At 46.7% G+C, this 22,557-nt stretch overlaps 1 protein-coding gene across 1 annotated transcript; it reads right to left on the bottom strand.

Moving 5' to 3' along the window:
- Positions 1-18,724: 18,724 nt before the first annotated feature.
- Positions 18,725-21,457, bottom strand: zgc:55461 (beta-tubulin family protein). The gene is made up of 4 exons (XM_010889703.5): positions 21,290-21,457; positions 20,547-20,655; positions 20,346-20,456; positions 18,725-19,998 (listed from the first exon to the last, which is right to left on the bottom strand). The coding sequence occupies exons 1-4, from the start codon at positions 21,344-21,346 to the stop codon at positions 18,938-18,940; spliced, it is 1,338 nt and encodes a 445-aa protein (XP_010888005.4). The 5' UTR covers positions 21,347-21,457; the 3' UTR covers positions 18,725-18,937.
- Between the last annotated feature and the right edge of the window lie 1,100 nt (positions 21,458-22,557).

Genomic DNA, 22,557 nt, shown 5'->3' with positions numbered 1-22,557 from the left:
CCAACCAATCATCTGACTGTTTATTGTAATGCCATGTTAAAGAGAAATAGGCACACAATCAGACGTTGCCATTTGTCCGCCGTGTTGTTATGTCTGGTTGTGAAGCTGCCAGCGGGAGCCTCATCTTGAAAGTCCAAACAATTATTTTGAGTGATGATCTGCCCCCATGTTTCTCCGCTCCATATATGGCCACTACAGACGATGGGAGGAGATTCTCAAAACAACTGTTGACTAAATGTCTGGCCTGGCAAGTACCTGAAAGGGTCTTCTAACTTCACACCCAGTTCTTTCGTTGTGGCGCGTGAAAGACACCAGCATTGTTTTTGATCCAAGAGAAGCGGACCATCACAGGGAGTTAGGCAAGTGATGGAGAGAGTGATTACTGAAAAGAAAGAGGGTGAAGGAGAGGAGAGGGTGTCGGTTCGCTCCACCGTTGACATTGTTTCTCAACATTTTTGCCCGTCCCAACGTTTTGACAATGGCTTTCAATTTTTCTATGCTTTTCCAGAAGCACAACATTTCGGCCGCGTCACTGCTCAAGTTCCTATTCTACTGTGTTTCATGAAGTAGTCACCGAGGATGCATTTAAATTTACAGGTGAGCATTGTTGAATCTTAACGAGTTAGGGGGGGTGTACAAAGGGTTACAAGTCAGGGTGGGTGTACAGAAGACCATCATTATGTCTGTATTGTGGGAGGCCGTTTTATGACACAAACAGCTCAAATAAGCAAAGGGAAACTACAGTCTGTCATTACTTTAAGATATACAAGTCAGTCAATGTGGGAAATGTCAAGACCTTTTAAAGTGCAGTCACAAAAACTATCAAATGCTATGATGAAACTGGCTCTCATGAGGACTGCCTCAGGAAAGGAAGACCCAGAGTTACCTCAGCTGGAGAGGATAAGTTAATTAGTTACCAGCCTGCAATTTGGATAGCCACCCAAATAAATGCTTAAGTAACAGCCCATCTCAATATCAACTATTCAGAGGAGATTGCATGGATCAGGCTTTTATGGTGGAATTGCTACAAAGAAACAACTACTGAAGGACTCCAATAAGAAGAGACATCCTTAGGCCAAGAAACACGATAAATGGACATTAGAATGGCAGACACCTGTCCTTTGGTCTGATGAGTCGAAATCTGAGATTTTTTGTTCCAACCGCTGTGTCTTTGAGATGCAGAGAGGATGAAAGGATGATCTCCTTGATGTGGTTCCCACCGGGAATAATGAAGGTGAAGGTGTAATGGTGTTGGAGTGCTTTAGTTGTGACACTGTGATTCATTAAATCAGGCACACTCAACCAGCATGGCTACCAAAGTGTTCTGCAGCGAAATGCCATCCCATCTGGTTTGCTCTTAGTGGAACTATCATTTGATTTTCAACACGACAGTCACCCAAAACACACCTCCAGGCTGTGAAAAGGCTATTTGACCAAGAAGAAGAGTTATGGTGCTGCATCAGATGGACTGGCCTCCTCAGTCATCCGACCACAATCCAATTGAGATGGTTTGGGATGAGTTGGACTGCAGAGTGATGGAAAAGCAGCCTACAAGTTGTCAGCAAATGTGGGAACTCCTTCAAGACTGTTGGGAAAGCATTCCAGGTGACCAACTCGAGGAAGCTGTTTGATAGAACGCCAAGCATGTGTAAAGCTGTCATCAAGGCAATTGGTGGCTTCCTTGAAGAATCTAAAATATGTATGCACTTTGATTTGTTTAAAAATGTTTTGTATATGTGTTATTAAATTTTTTCGATTTCTTCACAATTATTCTACAATGTGGAAATGTGTAAAAATAAATATATTCCTTTCAATCAGTAGGTTTGTCCAAACCTTTGGCTGGTATTGTAGTTTAAAATGATTTAGAACGATCAGAAATGTACGGTCAATGTAAACGGAAAAAAGGTGAACAGACACAGTTAAAAGATGGAGAAGATATACTGGCAAGGGTTGAATATGGTCCACCAAAAAGCTAACTGACTAGCTTGACCGAAAGGATGAAATGACAACAGTTCTGAAGATGAGAGGATATTGGCTTGAGCAGTGAGGGATGGTCCTGTATACTGTAGATGGTAGATGATGGTGAAGGACTCCACTGTTGATTCTGCAGAGCAGTGTTTTTCAACCCTGCTCCTGGAGGCACCCCCCCGTCCTGCATGTTTTAGAAGCCCAAACATACCTGATGTAGCTCATCAAGGACTTGATAATGAGCTTATCATTTGAATCAGGTGTGACACAGCTGGGAGCGATCTAAAACATGCAAGGCGGGGGCGCCCTGGAGCGGGGCTGAAAAACACTGCTGCAGAGGGCAAGCCCAGAAAGTAAGTACACCCTGTACAGCAGCGTCAGTGTGAACGAGGTTCGATTTGTGGTTCGGAGGGGATGGAACGAAAGACCCTGGGAACGTGTCGCCTGGAGAACCCCCACACTGGCGTTATTGACAGTGGGAATTATAAATATTTCCAGGAAGGCGGGGTTATGTGTGTGGGAGAGGGGACATTTTGGGGAGAGCAGGTCCTCCCAAAGGCAAAGCGTGTACAGGGAATGGAAGAGATCTTAATCTGTGAACACGTGGCTCTGATTACAAGACAGCGAAAATTAAACCATAACACATCATCAAAACGCAGCTAAATACGGTTGAGTGGGCTGAACACGCGCACGCACCCACACGCGCACGCACATGTGGTTGACCCTTCTGGCTATCTCATTACAGACCGCTGACAGCGTCTAAATGAAAAGTCTGGCCTGGTACTCTCAGGCTAACCGACTCTACCTCAAGAGGCCACACACACAACACACAACACGTCCTCAGGGACCACACACAAGTCAGGTCACCTCGGCCCGCTCCTGCAGCTCACTTCACACATAATCCCCAAATTTCCTGCAGCATTCCAGTACCATACTTTCTTTTTTACTCTGTCCTTTCCCCCCTCTCTCTCTCTCTCTCCATCTAAATATGTGTATATATATATCCCTCTCTCTATCCAAGCCTTGCCTCTCCCCAGCAGGTTCATGGTCACATCGGTCTGTCTGTGTCTAACTCCCACTCATCCACACTCCCTTCTCTCTCATTCTTTCCCTTCATCTTTCTTCTTATAGTCTTTCTTCCATTTGTCTCTCTCTCTCCATCTCTCTCTCGCTCTGAGTCCCCCCCCCCCGTCCCTGTCCCCGCAAAAACACACACACACACACACACACACCTGGCCACATCCCAAGTAGGAAGGAGAGAGGGGGAGAAAAGGACCTCCTACAACCTCCCCCTTGGGGGACTTGTGAAGGAGCGTCCCTTAAGGATTTACGACACGTGTTCCCAGCTTCATCCCGTTTCCCCACCGCTCAGTAACGCAGGTGTAAAGTTGACGTGGGATGTGTTGAAACGTGGCCCTCTGACTCTCCCACCGGGCAATAAGCCCCTCCCCTTGCTGGCTGATATTGGTTCCCACGTTTCTTAATTGTTAGAGGGTGGGCTAATACCCATTAACCTCTGGTCACTAGCACATTACATAAGGAAACGGTGTATTTTGGAACGCAGCCCTTCCTTATATTTAACTGAACCTCAGCTGACAATTGTCATTTTGTTCAGAAAGAATTCCCTTTGAGTTTTTTTTATGTTTCCCCAGTGTTCCCCTACAATGTTTCCAGAACTTTGTTCTATGGCTGCCAGTAATTCAATCCAAAACTCACTGCAATTTTTCCACAGTGCTCACAGACTTCATTTGTCTCTTCAGTCATATCAGATAAAATGTGGGGAAGAAGCACAGAGGCTGAAGAGTCACTGCACAGTATTTGGATGTCGTACTCTGATTTGGCCAGCCTTAGACTTCATTACATCTCTAATCTCTGTCTGCTGGCTGTCTCCCAGTTTGGCCAACATAATAACATTACAGTCACAGTGGAGTGAGAGAGAGATCAAACTTCCACAATTGACAGAGGCCTCAGCAACATCCTGACAAATGGAATACCTTATTTATATAATTTCACCAGTGACAAGAAACCATTATTCAAAATATGAGAGGTTGGCCAATCGAAATAGCCCTGAGCAACATGAGATTGAGAACTTGGGGTTCAGAGTTGAAGGTCAGGGGTCTTTTAATAGATGTTAGGTTAGTTATGACTGCCCAAATCTCTGCCAGGTGGGTCTGTTATCAGGTTACTGGCCGACTGTGAACTCCACTGTTGTGCCTGTCAGCAGTATGAACTTTTCTGACTTACTCAGTAGAACACTGCTCGATGCGACTAATACCACAGTCCCAAAAGTACTAACCCTGCCCACCTGCCCATCACACGCTAACAAAGGGTGAATCAAGTTCAACTTGTTTGTATTTGACATTGCTGTGTGTGTGGAAGCCTGAGTAGTTGTTGTTTGTTTGTGTGTGTGTGTGTGTGTATCATAGTAAGTGGTTTTGTTTGTGTGTGCTCCCTGTGGGTAAGGAAGTATAAATAGAAGGCAACCTAACCGCACGGATACAGAGTCAGATGCTTTTTTTTTTTCAGTTGAAGGCTGTGCATGGATGTATGTGTTTTAGGGAGTCATCTGACCCTAGATCTGTGGTTAGGGTATCTTACATTGAAATACAGTGTTGGAGCTGCTGGGAGGTTTCAATAAAGCTCTTTAATTGCGTAGGTGAGGCTCTACTTACAGCGCTGGAGCTAATTGGCTATAAATGAGTCCATCTGGTTGTATTTGCAGCTTGGAGGCAGTGGTGTGATGGGTGGGGGCCTGAGTTAACCCTGTCCATTCCTGTTCATGGCACATGTGTGTATGGGACTACGCAGTGTGTGAAAATGTAAATTGTCCTGTCATATACACAGCGGAGAGATGGAGAGATGGATGCTGGGAGAAAGAGGAAGAAAAAAAGGACAGAGGAAAGGGGGAGAGAGGGGGGACATGGATGGTGAGAGCGGGTGAGACAGGGTGGAAGAAAGAGGGAGAGAGGAATGGGGGGAGAGAAAGAGCTAGGGAGAAAGATAGGCAGGGGAGACCAAGACAGAGGAGAGGAAGACCAGGGGGAAAAAGATGTGCAGCGAAAACACAGAGGAGAGGGACAACTGGGGGACAGAGGAGAAGGAGAAGACAGAAGAGAGGGACGCAGGAGAGCGATAGAGGGAGACAGGAGAGAGACAGAGGAGGGTATAGGACAGATGATAGGCTTGAGCCCCTGCCACTGAAAGCACAGCCCTCTGGTTGTGAAGGCCCACCTCCTCATTGAGTTGAGGAGTGAGCAGAACGGCACGCTCTCTCAAACCCACAGAGGGGTCCTCCAGAAGATGTGCGTGCGTGCATGCATGCATGCATGCATGCATGCGTACGTGCATGTGCAAAATGTAAGCTGCGTATAGAGACAAGGGCTTTTGCGGCCTGGCAAGAAAAAGTAAGAGGAAGCTCAGGGAGAGAGGGAGAGAGAAGCCTTTGTGTACACACCGTTGAATGATGTCCCAGCGAGAGGAGAGGAGGAGGAGAGGAGGAGATGGGTTGTACATGCACATGATGTGTACCCTCTGCTTCCTGTTCCGTCCGAATGTCTATGTGACATCTTGCCTGCATACGTCTAGATGTTTGGGAGAGGGTGGTGTTGGTACAGGGGCCTTTGGGGGGGCTAGTGTCAGAGGCGTCCTCGCCGATTGCCTGTTATTTTCTTTACCCGGGCAGCTCAATCAAGCTGGGTGTGTTTGAACAGCTTGTTAATCAGCGCCTGTGTGATTACCACTGAGCCACGCTGATCAAGCCCTGAGGAGAATAGCCAAGGCCTTTGCTCTTTCCTGCTCCCTCTCTCACCCACTCACAGACACAGGCTGCATCCCAATAATCTAAACTGGCATCTCCCTCCTCAACTCCTCTCCTTCATCTTCTCCCCTCACACACTCTGACAGCAGAATAGCTTGGTGGATCCATAGATTCTCAAGTCAACTAATTTAGACTATTGAGATACACACACTCTCACTCCCTGGCTGGCTGACGGAGGCCATTGTGTCTGTGTTTGAAGAGGGCTCCTTTATTGCAAGGTCCGGCACCATCGCCCTCTAGAGTAATACTCTAGCAGTGCACTCATCAGCCGACCCACGGTCCTGTGCAGGCCTCAGCAGGGAGTATGTCTCCATCAGACCACAACATGGGACCCATTTTTGTTTGTTTGTTTGGCCTTAGAAGTGTTGTTTTTCAATACTCAGTTTTGACAGGCGCTGGTATCAAACCGGGGTAAAACAAGATGAGAGAAAAAAACTGTTGCTCTAGTGGAACGTCAGCAGAACTTCACCTGTGAGGCAGCTATCCCAAGCTAGCTGTCGAGAAAAACAAACACAAACAATCAACCACAAGCAGTACTGCTAGAAATGTGTTTCTACTTATGGGCTACAGAAACTTTGAGTATTATTTGTAGCAGGATCTGCGTAGGGAGGAAACCGCCAAGCGGTCGGGCGCAGTGGGACAAAGGCAGAGCGGACGACCGGTGTGGCGGTGGCAGTTGACCGCAGGACTACAGGGTCGAGTGGTGCTGCCCTCCCTGGAGCGTGAGCGCAAACAGAGGCATCCTGGGGAAGTCCAATGGCTGTTGTACCAAGATTGCATATGGATGTGTGTGTGTGTGTTTTAGGGAGATTGTGGACTATAGAGAGGATGTGACTGGATCGTGAGATTTGAGTTTTGAGGCATCAGCTTTTTTACGGACTTCCACAAAAAGGATTTTTTCCCCCAGTGTTGTCAGAGTGCTCAAACTTATTTCTGCCCTACTTTTCTGCAAGTCATAGTGCGGAGGTCAAAGGTTGAGTGTCTACTGAAATCTACTCGGTTTAGAAAAACGGACGTGTGTATGTGTGTGCATATATCTATGCATGCCGTTCTACAGGATAAACTGGATTCCCTCCGCTGCTCCTCATGGTGGTAAAGTGAAAAGGCAGAGGGTGAAGGAAGGCAATGAGCAGACTGAGGTAATTGGTCAGGCTCTTGGGTGTAAAACGTTCTCGTTAAGAGAAATGGGCGGGGCAAGAAAGTGCTCTGTCCTGATTCTCCTAAAAAGATGTCCTTTCATAACAGTGAAGAGAAAAGGTGCGAGGGAGAATGAAAAGTAGCTGTACTCAGGCATTGTATTGGGGCACTGCCAACGTGGTCAGAAGAGCGGGAAAAGAGAGATTGTGGGAGTACAGAACACTCCATCTGTAGATACTCCATCTGTGACAATGTTGTCTTTCTGAAACGCTCCCCTTTCATCCGCCTTGAGTTTTCAGTCGGTATCAATGTCATCTTTTTAAGTATATTATTCATTTGTTGAAGATTACCTCACTGGTGTCCAGTCTGTAGAACATCTTGAGGCATTTTAGGAGTATTTTCACAACGATGGCATCCATACACTTCTCTCACAGCTCTTCTCTGTCTCTGCCTCCAGATGACTTTCACATGTTTCTAGTGCCAGCGGGACGGGCCTCCACGCAAACCTTCTGAGGTCCTCGGCGTACTTGGAGGTCTGGAAAGGCTCTAATTTCATTGCTTTGTATTGGACGGGCCTCCTACTAGGCCTGGGTGGGTCTCAATGTTCGTGTGGCAGCTAAGCTGGGATAAGCCGCAAAATAAACTACGACCTTTCATTTGTTAACACATGATTGTCAGGACATTGAAAGTGACAAAACTGAAGGTATTTTACGGTTTTAGTTAGTGAAAGTGTTTAGTAAAGCCCCCGTACATAACAGACTATCCCAAAAACGATGATGAGATGTCAGGTCTGGGCTGCCCTAAAGAACATTCTCATGTCTTAAACCTCAGAACCATCTCTCTTTTATTCTCTCTCTAAGTCTCTCTCTCTCTCTAAGTCTCTCTCTCTCTCTAAGTCTCTCTCTCTCTCTCTCGCTCGCTCGCTCGCTCGCTCTCTTTCTCTCTGGACTGTGTTCATTGTGAGCAGCCAGTAAAGGAGGAAAGTCCGCTGGGGACGGAACACACAAACAGCTCAGTACAGAGTACAGTATCTGTCTTCCTGTCCTGCACACAGAAGCCAGATGGTGGGTTTGGGCAGCGCTGATACTGCTCCCCTTATCAACTGTAAGATTTCCTCTTCCTCTCCCCGGCAACCTGGGAAGAGCATTGTGATGTCACACTGACCCTTCCTTTTCCATGGGGAGCAAGTGCAGCCAGGAGATACGGACGATTGAAGCACCCGTCTCACAATACAGAAAAGGCTTGGTTTGTTTCTTTGGGTTCTCTGCACAATACTGGTTTCTTTGAGTGCGGTTTGAGTGATTGGAGCGATCTGAACGTTTATCGTTCCAACTTCCTGTCCGGAGTGCACTTTGTGTGTTCCCTCTTTCGCTAGATTAAACGAGAACGCCATTGACAGTGCGTTGAATTTAAGTCCCGAACTGGCTGAGGGGAGAATGTTGTCATTCATTTTCACTGCTACCTTACACCACAGAGTAATGTGTGTGTGTGGTCTCAGGGGTCCACGAGGATGGAAAGAGTTGTGGGAAACCAGCCGAAAGAGGGAAACATTTACAGAAAGGGGTCTGATTCCGATCCGAGCCACAGTCGGAAATTAGTTTTGTAACTGAACCCGGCACGACGTAGCACGACGTAGCACGACGTAGCACGACGTAGCACGACGTAGCGCGACACCGCATGGCAACGACCGGACAGCCAGCCTTCGTGATATCCCACGAAACAAAACAGACCCTTCAAACGTGACTCCAGCTCTCATCTCCCCTGTCTCCCACACGCTCTACATATCAGAGCCCCCTCTTCTGCCACCATCCTCCCCATCCTCCCCACCTCCTCTTTGCCTGCCCTTCTACTGCACAGGAAATGAAAACCATTTTAAAATAATTTCTAAACCGCAGGGGCTTCAGACCAGGAAGTAATCAGCGTGGGAGTAAGGGCTGGTGAATGGCCAGGGGCCAGGGGTGATCGAGGGGTTGGGACAGGTCCACCCGCCTGTCTCGCTCGCTCACTCTCTCTCCAACTCCAAAAAATGCTTTATTGGCATGAGAAGAGCAACACAAATTGCAATTCTGGCCGATGCGGTGTCCAAATTAGATCCATTATTCAAAGTTACGGTAAATAAATGGGGAATTCGATCAATCTTATTGAGGGTAGTGTCTAACCCCAAGGGCCTGTTCACTGGTCATTGGGGGATCTGATAGAAAACCCTCCCGTGGTTGACAGAGGCCAAGAAGACAAAATCAAGCCATCTTCCCCTTACCGGCCTTACTGTGACATCTAGATAATAGAATACAGGGAAGAAGGCTTAAAAGTTTTTCGGTGCGATAGCAAATCTTCATCACATCTTCCTTTGTGTCCATCGGTCTGCCAGGTCTTCCCTCCTTCCCTCTCTTTATCCTCAGAGGGGGGTGCAGTAAATTGGAAGATGTTAGCATTCGTTTTAGTTATCCGCCCCTTTCTCCTCCCTTTTGATATGTCCACCGACCACAGAGCAAAGTCACCAAAGTGGGCCACCTAGGGGGGCACTCCTCACTGAAACCCGCCAGATAACATCTCCTCTGACATTTCCCCCTCCATTCTATCTGAAAGGACCCAGCCACAGAAATTATAGCTTAGCAGCTCAAAAGCCCAGTCAAAGCCCAGTCAAATGGCTCTTTCTAAGGCAGCTGGCAGGTCAACCCCTCCAGGGACCCTGGCTGAGGTCTCATATGAAGGGGGAGATGACAGGCCGTGTCTGGTCTCTGGGAGCTGAGTCACTGTGGCCAAGGCATGTATTGTAGGGAGTATGTTTGGACAATTCTTTTAAACTTGATTTATCCATAAACAAAATGGCTTCACAGGCGGCGTGGTTTGATTTAGAGGTACAAAAGTCTCCTTGAGTGGCCTGTATGTTTCTGCGTTCTCTTTTGACTATGAAAACAGTGACAGCTATTGCTGTTGTGTTTGGACCTCGTTGACCAGGGGTTAACTGTCAACATGGACGTCGACTGTCCACAGGGATGCATAGTTTCACCGATCGTTTATTTCACCTCTCCTGTCTACTGTGGGTCTGGGCCACAGGTTCTCAAACTATGGTACGCGGCACTCCTTTCAGTGGATATGTATTCAATGAAATATTTTCTGAGGTGGTACGCAATGTAAATAGTTTGGGAACCACTGGACTCTAGGACTCTAGACTCTGGATGTTCCTTTCACTGCCCCCTGGTGGGTAGAAACACCTGTTATTTAAACCAGTGGTTCTCACCCTCTAAATCCATGGCACACTTCGATGGGATAGAAACTTCTGTGGCACAACTAAAATGTAACTGTTTTTAGATTCTGTCTTCTTTGAATGTGTTTAATGGCCGTGACTGCCATCTCTTCTGATCCATAGCAAAATGCCTCTATTTTCTATGACAAACTGGATTTCTTTTAGATTAAATCAGGTCTCTTCAAAGGGACAATGCACCCTGTGAAAGGCCTGCGAGCGGCAAGGTGTCTGTGCTTTGTTGTCGTGACACATTAACGGGTTTTCATTGTGCCATTTGACAGAGGGCCTTGTACATCCATGGTGTTAACCTTTTAAGAGCCGCCTGAAACCTAAGAGAAAATAAATGTGTGGAGCTCTAGTAAAAAAAACATAGAGATTTTTTGAACAGTCTCAACCAAAGACAACCCTGTGTGACGCATCCATGAACACAACGCCACTGTTTTTTTTGTTTCAGTGGGGGAGGCTGTGGTGTAGCTGAGCCTAATCGGACTTCCCACAGGCAAATTGAAATGACACAAGTGACTTCATGGGAAGGCATGCCCCTCAGACGAAATGAAACAGCAGCCTGAGCATGTTAAACAAGACACAGTGAAACATGTGGAGCTTTGTGGAGAACCTGGCTTAGATGTGTGGCTATTGGGACCGATGCAGATGTCACCATTTGCCTTTGAATGTGTGATCTGAGTGTAGTGCACTGAAGTAAAAACTCAATGTGCATTAAAGGTGTTTATGCAATAAAGGCTGTGGCGCACTCCAGCATTTGCGACCGCCTGTCGCTTGTCTTAACTGGGATTCCGTAACTCACTGCATGCTGTGTTTTGATGACAACCCACGCATAGCGTTTCGTCTTGTTGAATCGCTAGTCGCTAGGTGCCAACTCTCAGCCAATCAGAAAATGGGAGTAAAAGTTAACGAGAGCAGGAAGAAGAGGGTGTTTCTTGTGCAAAACTGATTGTCTACACAGCGTTCTCTGCTGAGGAGTAGTCAGTATGAACGAGACAATCGTTAACCAGGGATGAGGTGCTATATATGCTCTCTGAGCGCGAACCAAGTGGCCATATGGGCCCTAGGAAGGGACGCAACACTGGGACAAAACTTCTGACAGACGCTCAAGCTCCAGGGTCACCTGCCTTTCCTGGTCGTGAGAGTAAACAGACAGTATTTGACAGATTTCCTCGTATTTTACTACCTGACAACCATGACTGTGCTTGCAGGCACCAGAGCCACCACTAGTAGCCGCTAGAGCACAAAGAAACATGGCAACCCTGCCCAACATTCCTTCCTCTAACCCTAGGCAGGGTCATGACACCTGGTACCGTTCTCTGCAGAACAGTTGAACTACCACAACCGGGATTAGAACCCGTGTCACAGTAACACAGCTGAACCCTGAGGTAGTGACTTTTACCTCCGCGCTGTTCAGGAGTTTCGAAGAAATTGTCCCGATGAAATTGTCCCGGAGTTTTCATAGAACTGTTCCCGACCTTTTTGTCTGTCAGCAAAGTCACAAATCAGGATAATGTAAACGACTATGCCCTCCTCCAAACGCATTGAAAACCTGTTCGAAAATGTTTTCCCGAATCTGGCTTTGTGAGTTAACACGCGTATCACGGCTGCTCTGAGGTGGCATGTGCCAATCTGCCAAACAGGATGGAGGGATGAAGGAACAGAGAGAGAGATGACAAGCCCTAGTGGGCGAGGGAAGATCAGTGCTTCTGGAAACGGCACGGGTCATTTCTCCTCCCTTCTCTTCACATCTCTTCTTCTCCCCGTTTTTCGTGGCGGGGTTGGAATGCCCCCCCCCTCCCCCACCCCCACCCCAATTCCTCCCTCCCTGGGGACAGATGGAGCGTTCCACTACAGCTCCTTCAGAGGGCGGAGAGCAGGTAGACGAGCTGCCAGCTCCGGGGGACGGCGCGGAACAGTAGCGAGATGGGCAGAGAGAGAAAAGAGGGAGAGGCCGAAGGTGAAGGAGATGGAAGGAGGACAGAGGGATGAGAGGAGTAACAGAGGGGAGAGGATGTACACAGAGACGTATACTGACATGCACACCTCCTATATTCCTGAAAGGGTCTTTCCTTTACACGTGTAGACCAGAATACGGTTTGAAAGACTCTCAACTAGTTCTGACAGCTCTGGGACACCGCACAAAACATTAGAGACATACACAGGCAACTGCAGTATGGTGTTTGCGCTATATTCCGAGGACAGGTATAGTTCCACGACGATATCCAATGACACCGGCCCCCTGGCTTGTCAGGACACTCAGTTGTGCACTAAGGCCCCATGTGTATTTGATTTATTTGGGCCCCTGGTCACCCTGCTTTCATGTTGCATTCGTGTGTTGTTAAAAATCTCTGGATTGAATAACGTCAGTGCTCAAACACTAAGCTTCCGCCGTCCTAAGCCGTTCATCCTCAGCTTCCCAGGGGTGTTTATTGGGGTGACAACGTTCAGAGCATCTGACCAGTAACCAAAAGTTACAAATCTATGTCTCAATGTGGCAGTTTAGCCTAACTGACCCCCCCCCCCCCCCCCCCCCCCCGCCCCCAGGTCATTGCTGTGAATTAGAACGTGTTCAGTTAACTGACCTAGTGAAATAAGGGTCAAATAAATGAAAACAGTATCAGTGGGAAAGCTTGGTATATGTCCGGAACATTGCATGAACACAGTTTCATCCTCAATGATTCTGACTGACTGAACCTGTGGGAGGCGGATTTCCAACCCAAGGGATTGAAAGAGCAGTCTTCTACTTGAACCGCTGAGTCCCATATCAATCTACTCCTCAGAGGCCCCACTTTCTAATGACACCATGTGTATTTTGGCAACAGTTTCCAACAAACTGACAGTGTAATGGAAATGTCCCGGGAAAACAATTGCATTCTATACATTTTGACCTGCATTATAACCAGTTGTGAACTTGAATAATGCTTGTAGGAAGTATTGAGGTCCATATTGAGATTAGGTAATATGTTTTTTTTGTCAACATGAATTGTGTGACGTTGTGCTAATTGTCGTGGTTTGCGTGGTCTTTATGTGTCTGACTGTAAGCATGGAAGCTTCTGAAGGTGTGTGTTAATGTAAGAAATGTGACTGCACGGGAGAGTGCATTGGACAACATCTATGACACAGATGTCTCACATAGCACACACACATATACACGCACATGCAGACATATACCCAAATATACACACACACACACACACACTCATACACACATATACACCGCACCCCAGGATTTCGACAGCTCCAGTGCAGTGGGCCTTGATTGATGAGCCCATTCCAAATGTTTTTTCATCCAAATCAGTGGGAGTTTAGCTGCCGCGTGCATTTTAATACCAAACAAAACATTAGCCTGAGAGTCCCTGGGCTGCCTCCCTCTCCACGGATTTCATTAGTCATCTCTCCGTGGCGAACAAACGTTCCGCATGGCTCCGGGACACAGAGGGGTGGAGATGGATGGATGAGAGGAGGAAGGGAAGGAGGGATGAAGAGATGGAGGGCAGGGGGCCATTAGAGAGTGATAATCTCATTCGGTGATGCCCCACTGGAAAATCCAGGAAAAGTTCTCTGGAGAATATCTTCTTTCCTTCAGCTGGTTCTTGGGTATTGTTTTGTTTTTTTCTCTCGCTGTTTTTGAGATACTCCTGTTGTTTGCCCCGGACACAGTGGTTCTGAATCCACTAGAAGAGTTTATTTTAGGTTTTTGGCTTTGTTTATCGATGAGACACACACAAAAAACATGCCCTTTGACAGGATGTCACACATTATCAGAACTCAGGTCGTAGGGGGTCATGACAGGATGTGTCCTGCTAGTTTCCAGTCTCCTGAAAAGAAAAGTTCAAGTTAATTCTGACCCCCGATGTCGTCAGTTTCAACAAAAAGATGAGTGACTCTCAACTCTATTTGTGGCTGTGGGTTAGTATAGCTTCGGCATACCAAGGCGTGCCACGATCTATAAAACTCCACCGCACTGACCACGAGTGTGTGACTCTGTGTGTGTGCTCAGAGCCAGCAGGAAAAAAATAAAATGGCCCCTGATTTCTGCGTGCGGGTAATGGCTCGATACGGCTCCAGACTGGGTTCATTCGGCATTACCTTGCACCCCCCCCCCCCCCCACTGATGCAATTACACCCCTCCATCTACAGGGGGCTCTCTCTCTCTCTCGCCGTTGCCCTGGTCCCCGTTTAAGGAGGGGCTAGTCGGGGAGGAGGCGTAGGGTTGGAGGCGGGAGGCTCGCACTCACGATTCGCGGTTAATCAATCATCGCGCCGCCTTAATGACGTCCCGCTGCTCCCCTAATGTCTTTTGGCGGGGCGGCCGCCGCTGGCTCAGAGCTCACGCAGGCACACATATGGCCGCCTCCAATGACTGACAGGACCCCTTTTGAGCGCGGCGCCCCGCGCGCCGGATGCCATCAGCCACACACAGCCGCCGCCGGCAAGGAGCGAAACGGTCGAGAAATAAAAGAGGGAGGGAGGGAAGAGATAGGAAGGAGAGGAGAGGAAGAAGAGGAGAGAGAGAAGGAGAAGGAGAGGAAAGAGCCTCTTGAGTCCTGCCTGCTTGCTTGGCTCTGCTCGTCTGTCAGGCGACATTGCATCTGGGACCAGTGAGGGGCTGTATTCTCTTTCACCTTGTTGGACTGTTTTTATCATTGAATATCTGCCAGAGAAAATCCTTTTTGTTGATTTATTATAATAAGGAAGAAAATGAATATGATGGTAGGTAAGGTCTGCTCTTTTGGCCAATAAGGTGTCATAGTTTGCCGTTGTGCCCTTGAGCAAGGTACGTAAGTTCCTACTGCATCAGGGGTTCAACACTCTGATCTAGCCCTTGTGGGGCCAACTCAGAGCTGGTTCAGATCTAGCCCTTGTGGGGCCAACTCAGAGCTGGTTCAGATCTAGCCCTTGTGGGGCCAACTCAGAGCTGGTTCAGATCTAGCCCTTGTGGGGCCAACTCAGAGCTGGTTCAGATCTAGCCCTTGTGGGGCCAACTCAGAGCTGGTTCAGATCTAGCCCTTGTGGGGCCAACTCAGAGCTGGTTCAGATCTAGCCCTTGTGGGGCCAACTCAGAGCTGGTTCAGATCTAGCCCTTGTGGGGCCAACTCAGAGCTGGTTCAGATCTAGCCCTTGTGGGGCCAACTCAGAGCTGGTTCAGATCTAGCCCTTGTGGGGCCAACTCAGAGCTGGTTCAGATCTAGCCCTTGTGGGGCCAACTCAGAGCTGGTTCAGATCTAGCCCTTGTGGGGCCAACTCAGAGCTGGTTCAGATCTAGCCCTTGTGGGGCCAACTCAGAGCTGGTTCAGATCTAGCCCTCAGATTTGAGCATGTTTGGCCCTAATATTCGTTTGTATTTATTTCCTTTGGGAACTGACTTCAGTTCAGCAATGCTAACAGAAAATAAATGCCACTCTTCAATCTTTGAGGTGAAGTTTGTTATCAGTCTTGTGAAATGGCAACAGTAAAATCGAACGAACCCCAGAACCAGACAAGCCAAGCACCGGCCCAAATGAGCCAGCTAGAAGAATACCAGCACTGGAATCAGTCTACAGGGTGCATTGTTTCCCATCCTGGCCTCTCACTGGTGGAGCTCATCGATAGTGCCGTTTCCATGGCAAGATACGAACAGAGGAAGTAGGTAAACGGGAGGGGTGGGGTGGCGGGGCGGGGCTATTTGAGCCAGAGAATATTTTGCATGCAGAGAGGGCGATCACCGGGCCCATCTGTCCTCCGGAACGGTTCCTAATTTATGTTAGTTGTTGTTGTGGTTGTTGTCACCGCTCTCCGCGTCAAACATCTCACCCCCAACCCCATCGCTCTCCCTCCCTCCATCCCTCCCTCTCTCTCTCCTCTCAGTGGTAGTGACAGCAAAGTAGCTCTGGCACTAAAAGAGCAATCCATCATCCGTTTAGAGCTCCACTTTGACACCGTGTGCAGAACACTGCGTGTTAACACTGGGAAGATTAAAACTAAGGGGGCTCCAGTGATTGGTTCAAGGTAGAGGAATGGCAGGCACAAATAGATAAACACAAATAGACAGCCCAGTCTGAATCTGAACCTAAAGGCAGCCGACAAGGCTCAGTATAGAGTGCCATTGAGGACCACACATTTTACAGTCAAGCTGGCACACCTACCTAGAGCAACTCTTACATATTAATGATTTAGTTGCTACAGTACTTTACTGCAACAACAACAACATTGTCACCGTGGAGAGGTGAGGAGACGAAGGAGCCAATTGGAAACTAGAGATGATGAGGTGCCCATGATGGCACAAGGTTCGGAAATGTAGCCAGGATCCAGAGGTTGATATCCTTACTCTGATGATAAGTAACATGGGATCTTCAATAATGACATAGTTTTACGTCCCATCGGAAATACGGTAAAGAAAAAAGTATATTTCCCCCTATTGCTAGGATACGATCTTAAGACCAGAGGGAAGGGTGCCCCCTACTGGCCCTCCAACACCACCTCCAGCAGCATCTGGTCTCCCATCCAGTAACCAACGCTGCTCAGCTTCATAGGCAGGCCAGAGCAGAGGGATGTGGGTTGTGTTGCGCCATACTGTGATCTATTTCTATAGCCTGGTCTCATATCTGTTTCTGCTGTTCAGTGGCACAGACCGACCAATTCCCAGTCTAACATTGTTACACCCCCAGTGCCTGAACCATCATGGTTTAATGTCTTGAGAGGGAACTTACCTGTTTGTTGTGATGCAGAGGACCGTTTTATTGTCAAAGACGTGTCCAGAGGACAACTGTAATGTGACGAAAATTGCATTGCCATTGACACATGTTAAAGGCATGAACAAACATTTGAAGCGCTAATAGAAAATATTATTTTTGTGGAGTGAAAATAACAAATTATTGCTGATCCAGTGGGAAAGGTGACTTTAGCCGGCACAATGAAGAGTAATTATTGAATGTCATGTGTGGTAGAAAATGCTATTACTTAAGTAATGAGGCAGGCTCACTTGTGTGCTCTCAATACACCGATGCACAGATAGTTGATTCAATTAATGTTCCCTCCTCTCCCTTCTGCTTCCTGGCAGTTTAAAGGCAATTCAACACAGCGCTTCCTCAATGTTCCATGAAATTGGGCCATATTGTCGTCTCTTTTTAATTAATGCAACTCTGTTACACGGAAATCACCTCCCGATGTAATTATTTGTCTTTCTTGGGAGGAAAGTGACTTATGCATTTTTACCATGACTTAGCCTCCAATGTAATTGCTCTGTACTTCAGTTCAGAGAAGAAGACACTAACACCTCCTATTGAACTTTATTATACAGCTAACTTACTGTGGAAGTCAAAAAATAATGGTAATGTGTGAAGGATAAGGACTCTAACAAAAAATTTTGACTGCTGCAGCCAAATTCTCGACGCTTCTCCCAGGACAATGCGCTTTCGCTTCCACTCGTCCATAATTATTATCCACAAGAGAGTGCCTGGATGGTGAGGAGGACTTATTAATGTATAAATGCTGTGAAGACGGTAATGGAAAGCTGACCTTGAGAACGCTACAGAAATGGTCCGTCAGTGCCAGGGAAATGTGTTAAAATATCAACCACAAGATGGCAGCAGAGCATCATAGTTATCAGCTGCTTCAAAAACACACTGTGCTTGTATGTGACCTCATCTTGGTAACACTGACCTCACCCGGTCTCAGATATTTTGTGAAAGCAAGGTCACGCGTCTAACACTTTATCAGGCTACCGGGATGCACTGCTTCTAAAACAAGGAATTGTTCCCAAGGAGGACATTTTCAGATGGAAATACATTTCTGAGGGATGGTCATGTGACAGATGTTCCCCTTTAAAAAAGCTAAGGGCAGTAAGAGATGGTTGTATTTTGGAATGTTCAGTGTCTACACACGAGTGGTAAATTCTCTCTCTGAAAAAATTGCATAATGGTCACAAGCTGTATCTTGAAATGATCAAGAACTGATGTTTCCTTTTATGGTTTCATATTTAATAATTTTTTATTTAGGTGAGCAGTTTTGTGAATGAATTTCTGATATTTTCCACAGTAAATTTGAGATATTCCCATTTCTGTGTGATTGGGAGCGAGCATTGTAATTAAGGGCTGGATCTCTAATTTGCTCCCACCTCATGGACATGAGCTGAATTACACAAACTGTTTATACAAACAGTCTTTCACTTTCAGTTGACTAGATTATAAAAACTGTAAAATGTATATTTCTTGATATTTAAAAAAAACTAGGAAACAATTAAGTCAGCACAATGACTCCCTACACTATTTAGTGGTTGTTTTCTCACTTGAACAGAAATGGTGTGCTCTGTGTCCAATTTTAGCAAGCAGGAGTAGCAAAAAGTGTGTTTTTCTCTAAATTTTTCCTGGAGTGTAACGTTAGAACAAATTATGTAGCTAAAAATTTGCTGAGTAAATGTTGCGGAACACTTATAATTCCACTATTACTGCAGATATATTATAAACATTTTCTGACATTACATAGGAAAGAAAATATACACATGAAATCATTTGTACAACTGATCTAAACACTGAGGTGGAAGGATTTATCATCAAGCACAGGACACCAAATGCCATCAATGGTATGCCTTTAATAGAGATTTGGTTCAAAAGCTGCAATTTGATAGCCTGAGAAAGAAGAGGAAATACTGCTAAGGGTTAAGGGGCGGAGTTTGAGTTTGAACAGCTGGTGTTCCATAGCTTGAGAATGTCTGTGAAAAGCGACAGACCCGACGGGAAAGCATCAGTACAACAAGTAGTTTTGACTGCAGTGGTCTAGACACCTCACGCCAGCTCCTCCTCTCCCTCCTCTTCGAACTCGCCCTCCTCCTCGGCCGTGGCGTCCTGGTACTGCTGGTACTCTGACACCAGGTCGTTCATGTTGCTCTCGGCCTCGGTGAACTCCATCTCGTCCATGCCCTCGCCGGTGTACCAGTGCAGGAAGGCCTTGCGCCGGAACATGGCGGTGAACTGCTCCGAGATGCGCTTGAACAGCTCCTGGATGGCCGTGCTGTTGCCGATGAAGGTGGCGGCCATCTTGAGGCCGCGGGGCGGGATGTCGCAGACGGCCGTCTTGACGTTGTTGGGGATCCACTCCACGAAGTAGCTGCTGTTCTTGTTCTGGACGTTCAGCATCTGCTCGTCCACCTCCTTCATGGACATGCGCCCCCTGAACACGGCGGCCACGGTGAGGTAGCGGCCGTGCCGCGGGTCGCAGGCCGCCATCATGTTCTTGGCGTCGAACATCTGCTGGGTGAGCTCGGGCACGGTGAGGGCGCGGTACTGCTGGCTCCCCCTGCTGGTGAGGGGGGCGAAGCCGGGCATGAAGAAGTGCAGGCGGGGGAAGGGCACCATGTTGACGGCCAGCTTGCGGAGGTCGGCGTTCAGCTGGCCGGGGAAGCGCAGGCAGGTCGTGACCCCGCTCATGGTGGCCGACACCAGGTGGTTGAGGTCCCCGTAGGTGGGCGTGGTCAGTTTGAGTGTGCGGAAGCAGATGTCGTACAGGGCCTCGTTGTCGATGCAGTAGGTCTCGTCGGTGTTCTCCACCAGCTGGTGGACGGAGAGGGTGGCGTTGTAGGGCTCCACCACCGTGTCGGACACCTTGGGCGAGGGCACCACGCTGAACGTGTTCATGATGCGGTCCGGGTACTCCTCGCGGATCTTGCTGATGAGCAGGGTGCCCATCCCCGACCCGGTGCCCCCTCCCAGGGAGTGGGTCAGCTGGAAGCCCTGCAGGCAGTCACAGCTCTCTGCCTCCTTCCTCACCACGTCCAGGACTGAGTCCACCAGCTCCGCCCCCTCCGTGTAGTGGCCCTTGGCCCAGTTGTTCCCAGCTCCACTTTGGCCTGCAGACAAAGCGAACGAGTAAGTACTTTCAACGGCGTATAGCAGGGGTGGGCAAACCTTTTTTCTCAAGGGCCACATCGGAAGGTTTATATTTAACAGAGCCACACTTATTATTATTATCAAACCACAGGGTAGATGTGAGCTGATCTTGCCCACACAGTCATAGTTTGTCTGGCACATAGCAAATGTCAGAGGTGAATAATATATTTATTTTACCAATCTTTAGTATTAGAATTCCTTATCTTTTTATTGTTTTCTTTGGGATACTTTATTGGACAATTTAAATAATAGCTTTTTATCCAATATCTAAATCAAAATGTAAAAAGCGGGGGGAAAAAGGGCTCACCAAAAACAAAGTTGTCTGGTCGAAAGACCTGTCCAAAGGGACCGGACCTCACAGAGTCCATGGTACCAGGCTCCAAGTCCACCAAGACCGCACGTGGGACATACTTGCCTCCTACAGAAAAAATGAGAAAGGTTTGAGGAATTTGCCACACATGCCTGCAAATTGGTGATGGTAGAAGTTAAACGGATGCAGGGAACCTACCTGTGGCTTCATTGTAATACACGTTAATTCTCTCCAGCTGCAGGTCACTGTCGCCATGATATGTACCAGTTGGGTCGATGCCATGCTCGTCACTAATCACTTCCCAAAACTAGAGAAAGGAAATCAGGGAATAGGTGTTGATCACACGGCAGACCTAAAAAGCTCAAATCGGGTTACTTTGTTTATCTTGGATGGTTTTTTACAATCACGAGAGAGAAAAAACAATACATGAGATCGTTATTGTTAAAATCGGCAGCAAAGCGTGGTCGTTTTTACTGTACACAATTTTGAATAATCGGATCAGGAATTATAAGTCTAATAAATTAAGTAAAGTAACAAAAGATTAACATTAATGATGTCACGTTATATAAACAAAGTTGTTAATGTAATGTTATGCAACATAAATGGCTCGCTGCGAACGGAACAAAATGCCACATCCCACACAGCCAAATGTTAGCTATATACTGACCGCCAGCGAAGCAATTCGGTGCTCAAAATTAATTATATTGAGGAATAATAAAGAAAAAATTACCGTACATAAGTTTTAACCTAGTAGTAACTTAGCCTAACTATTATTAAAAAAATTTTTTTTTTCTATCTAGGTATAGTGACGTTAGTTTACGGTAACATCGTCGATTACAGTCAGAAAGAAGTCAATGAATAAAATGATGGCGCAAGGGGTAAGGCAGATTACTGGGCAAACAATGAATGGTGAAACAGAAAGTCTGCACAATGTAACCTACCTTTGCTCCAATTTGGTTGCCACACTGACCAGCCTGCAAATGTACAATTTCCCTCATTTTGACTGAATTAATAAATAATAATGAAAAACGGGCGAAGCCGGAGAACTGCCGCGTTCAGATAAAGCCACTCAGTGAATGATGATAGAAGAATAACGGCAGATCCGCGGACTGAATTTATAACCCGTGGCAGCGCATAAACTTGAACGCTTATTATTGGTTTACACACCCTTCAATCATACTATGACAGTATCTCATTGGATAACAACATTGGATTCGTACTCTGTATTGACTCTGACTGTAATAACCTGTTGTCAATAGTTACAGGAATAGAAACATTGGCGAGTCCCTTAGATACTTCTGTGTTTTAAATGGCAAGAACGCTCGTGGTTTGTATAATTTAATTAGAAGATTACCAACAAGATATACATCCCACCCACAAAATGCATCCATGCAGCTCTCGTTGCATGTAGGCTACGTGTTATAACAGGTTACAAGTTTGATAACGTTGCCCTCACGTCTAAAATCGCAAGATCTGCTGTGTAATGCTGTTGATTTATACATCATGAGGCGCACAAAAAGGGTGCAGAAAGGCATAACCCAGAAATAGGTTTTCACTGTAAATGACTCTGGTATAAATTAATCACAAGCAGATTGTGGGGTTGAATCAAATTAGTATAATAATTATTTCAAAACAGGATTTGGTTGAACCCAGAATGTTACTTGAATACTTGTTTCATATGATACTTTCTGTACACTGTACATACGAGACATAACCTTATGCGTTTACCCCAGTTGTGAGATGAAGGCAATATTTAGAGTTTTCACTTTGTGGAACCATAATAATTATTTATGGTACAGTGGCACTGAGTAGCTGTATTGTTGAACTGGCTTGATGTTCTCATGAAGAGGAATATTAATTAGAATAGTGTTCATTGTTAGGGAACAGGGAGTTCTTGAGTCCAGTACTCACTGTCTGTCCATTATAATAATTTTAGGACTTTGAAAAGTTTGTTTAGAGACAACGGATGGCAACCATGGTGATAGTCGTGGTAACAGCCGCTTTGGGAGAGGTTGTGTGCATGTGTGTGCTGGGACAGGCCATGTTAACAGAGCTCTGGTATGCACTTGTGCTTTAAATGGGAGGAGGTTTTTTTTTTTTCAAAAGGAGGACATGAGAACATTGTTTTGTATCCTTTGTTTCTACTGAAGACAAATGATATTGTCCTCATTAATCCAGACATCCTTTGGTTCACAACCGTAAAGGTCAT

Source organism: Esox lucius, chromosome 14 (assembly GCF_011004845.1).
Source record: "Esox lucius isolate fEsoLuc1 chromosome 14, fEsoLuc1.pri, whole genome shotgun sequence".
In the NCBI taxonomy this organism is placed as follows: domain Eukaryota; kingdom Metazoa; phylum Chordata; class Actinopteri; order Esociformes; family Esocidae; genus Esox; species Esox lucius.
This window is presented reverse-complemented; position numbering and strand designations above follow the sequence as displayed.

Coding starts and splice junctions, on each gene's coding strand:
- zgc:55461 (XM_010889703.5), bottom strand. CDS start 21,346: ATGAGGGAAATTGTACATTTGCAGGCTGGTCAGTGTGGCAACCAAATT. Junction 20,457..20,546: donor GTATTACAATGAAGCCACAG/GTAGGTTCCCTG, acceptor TTTTTTCTGTAG/GAGGCAAGTATGTCCCACGT. Junction 19,999..20,345: donor ACCAGACAACTTTGTTTTTG/GTGAGCCCTTTT, acceptor CTTTGTCTGCAG/GCCAAAGTGGAGCTGGGAAC.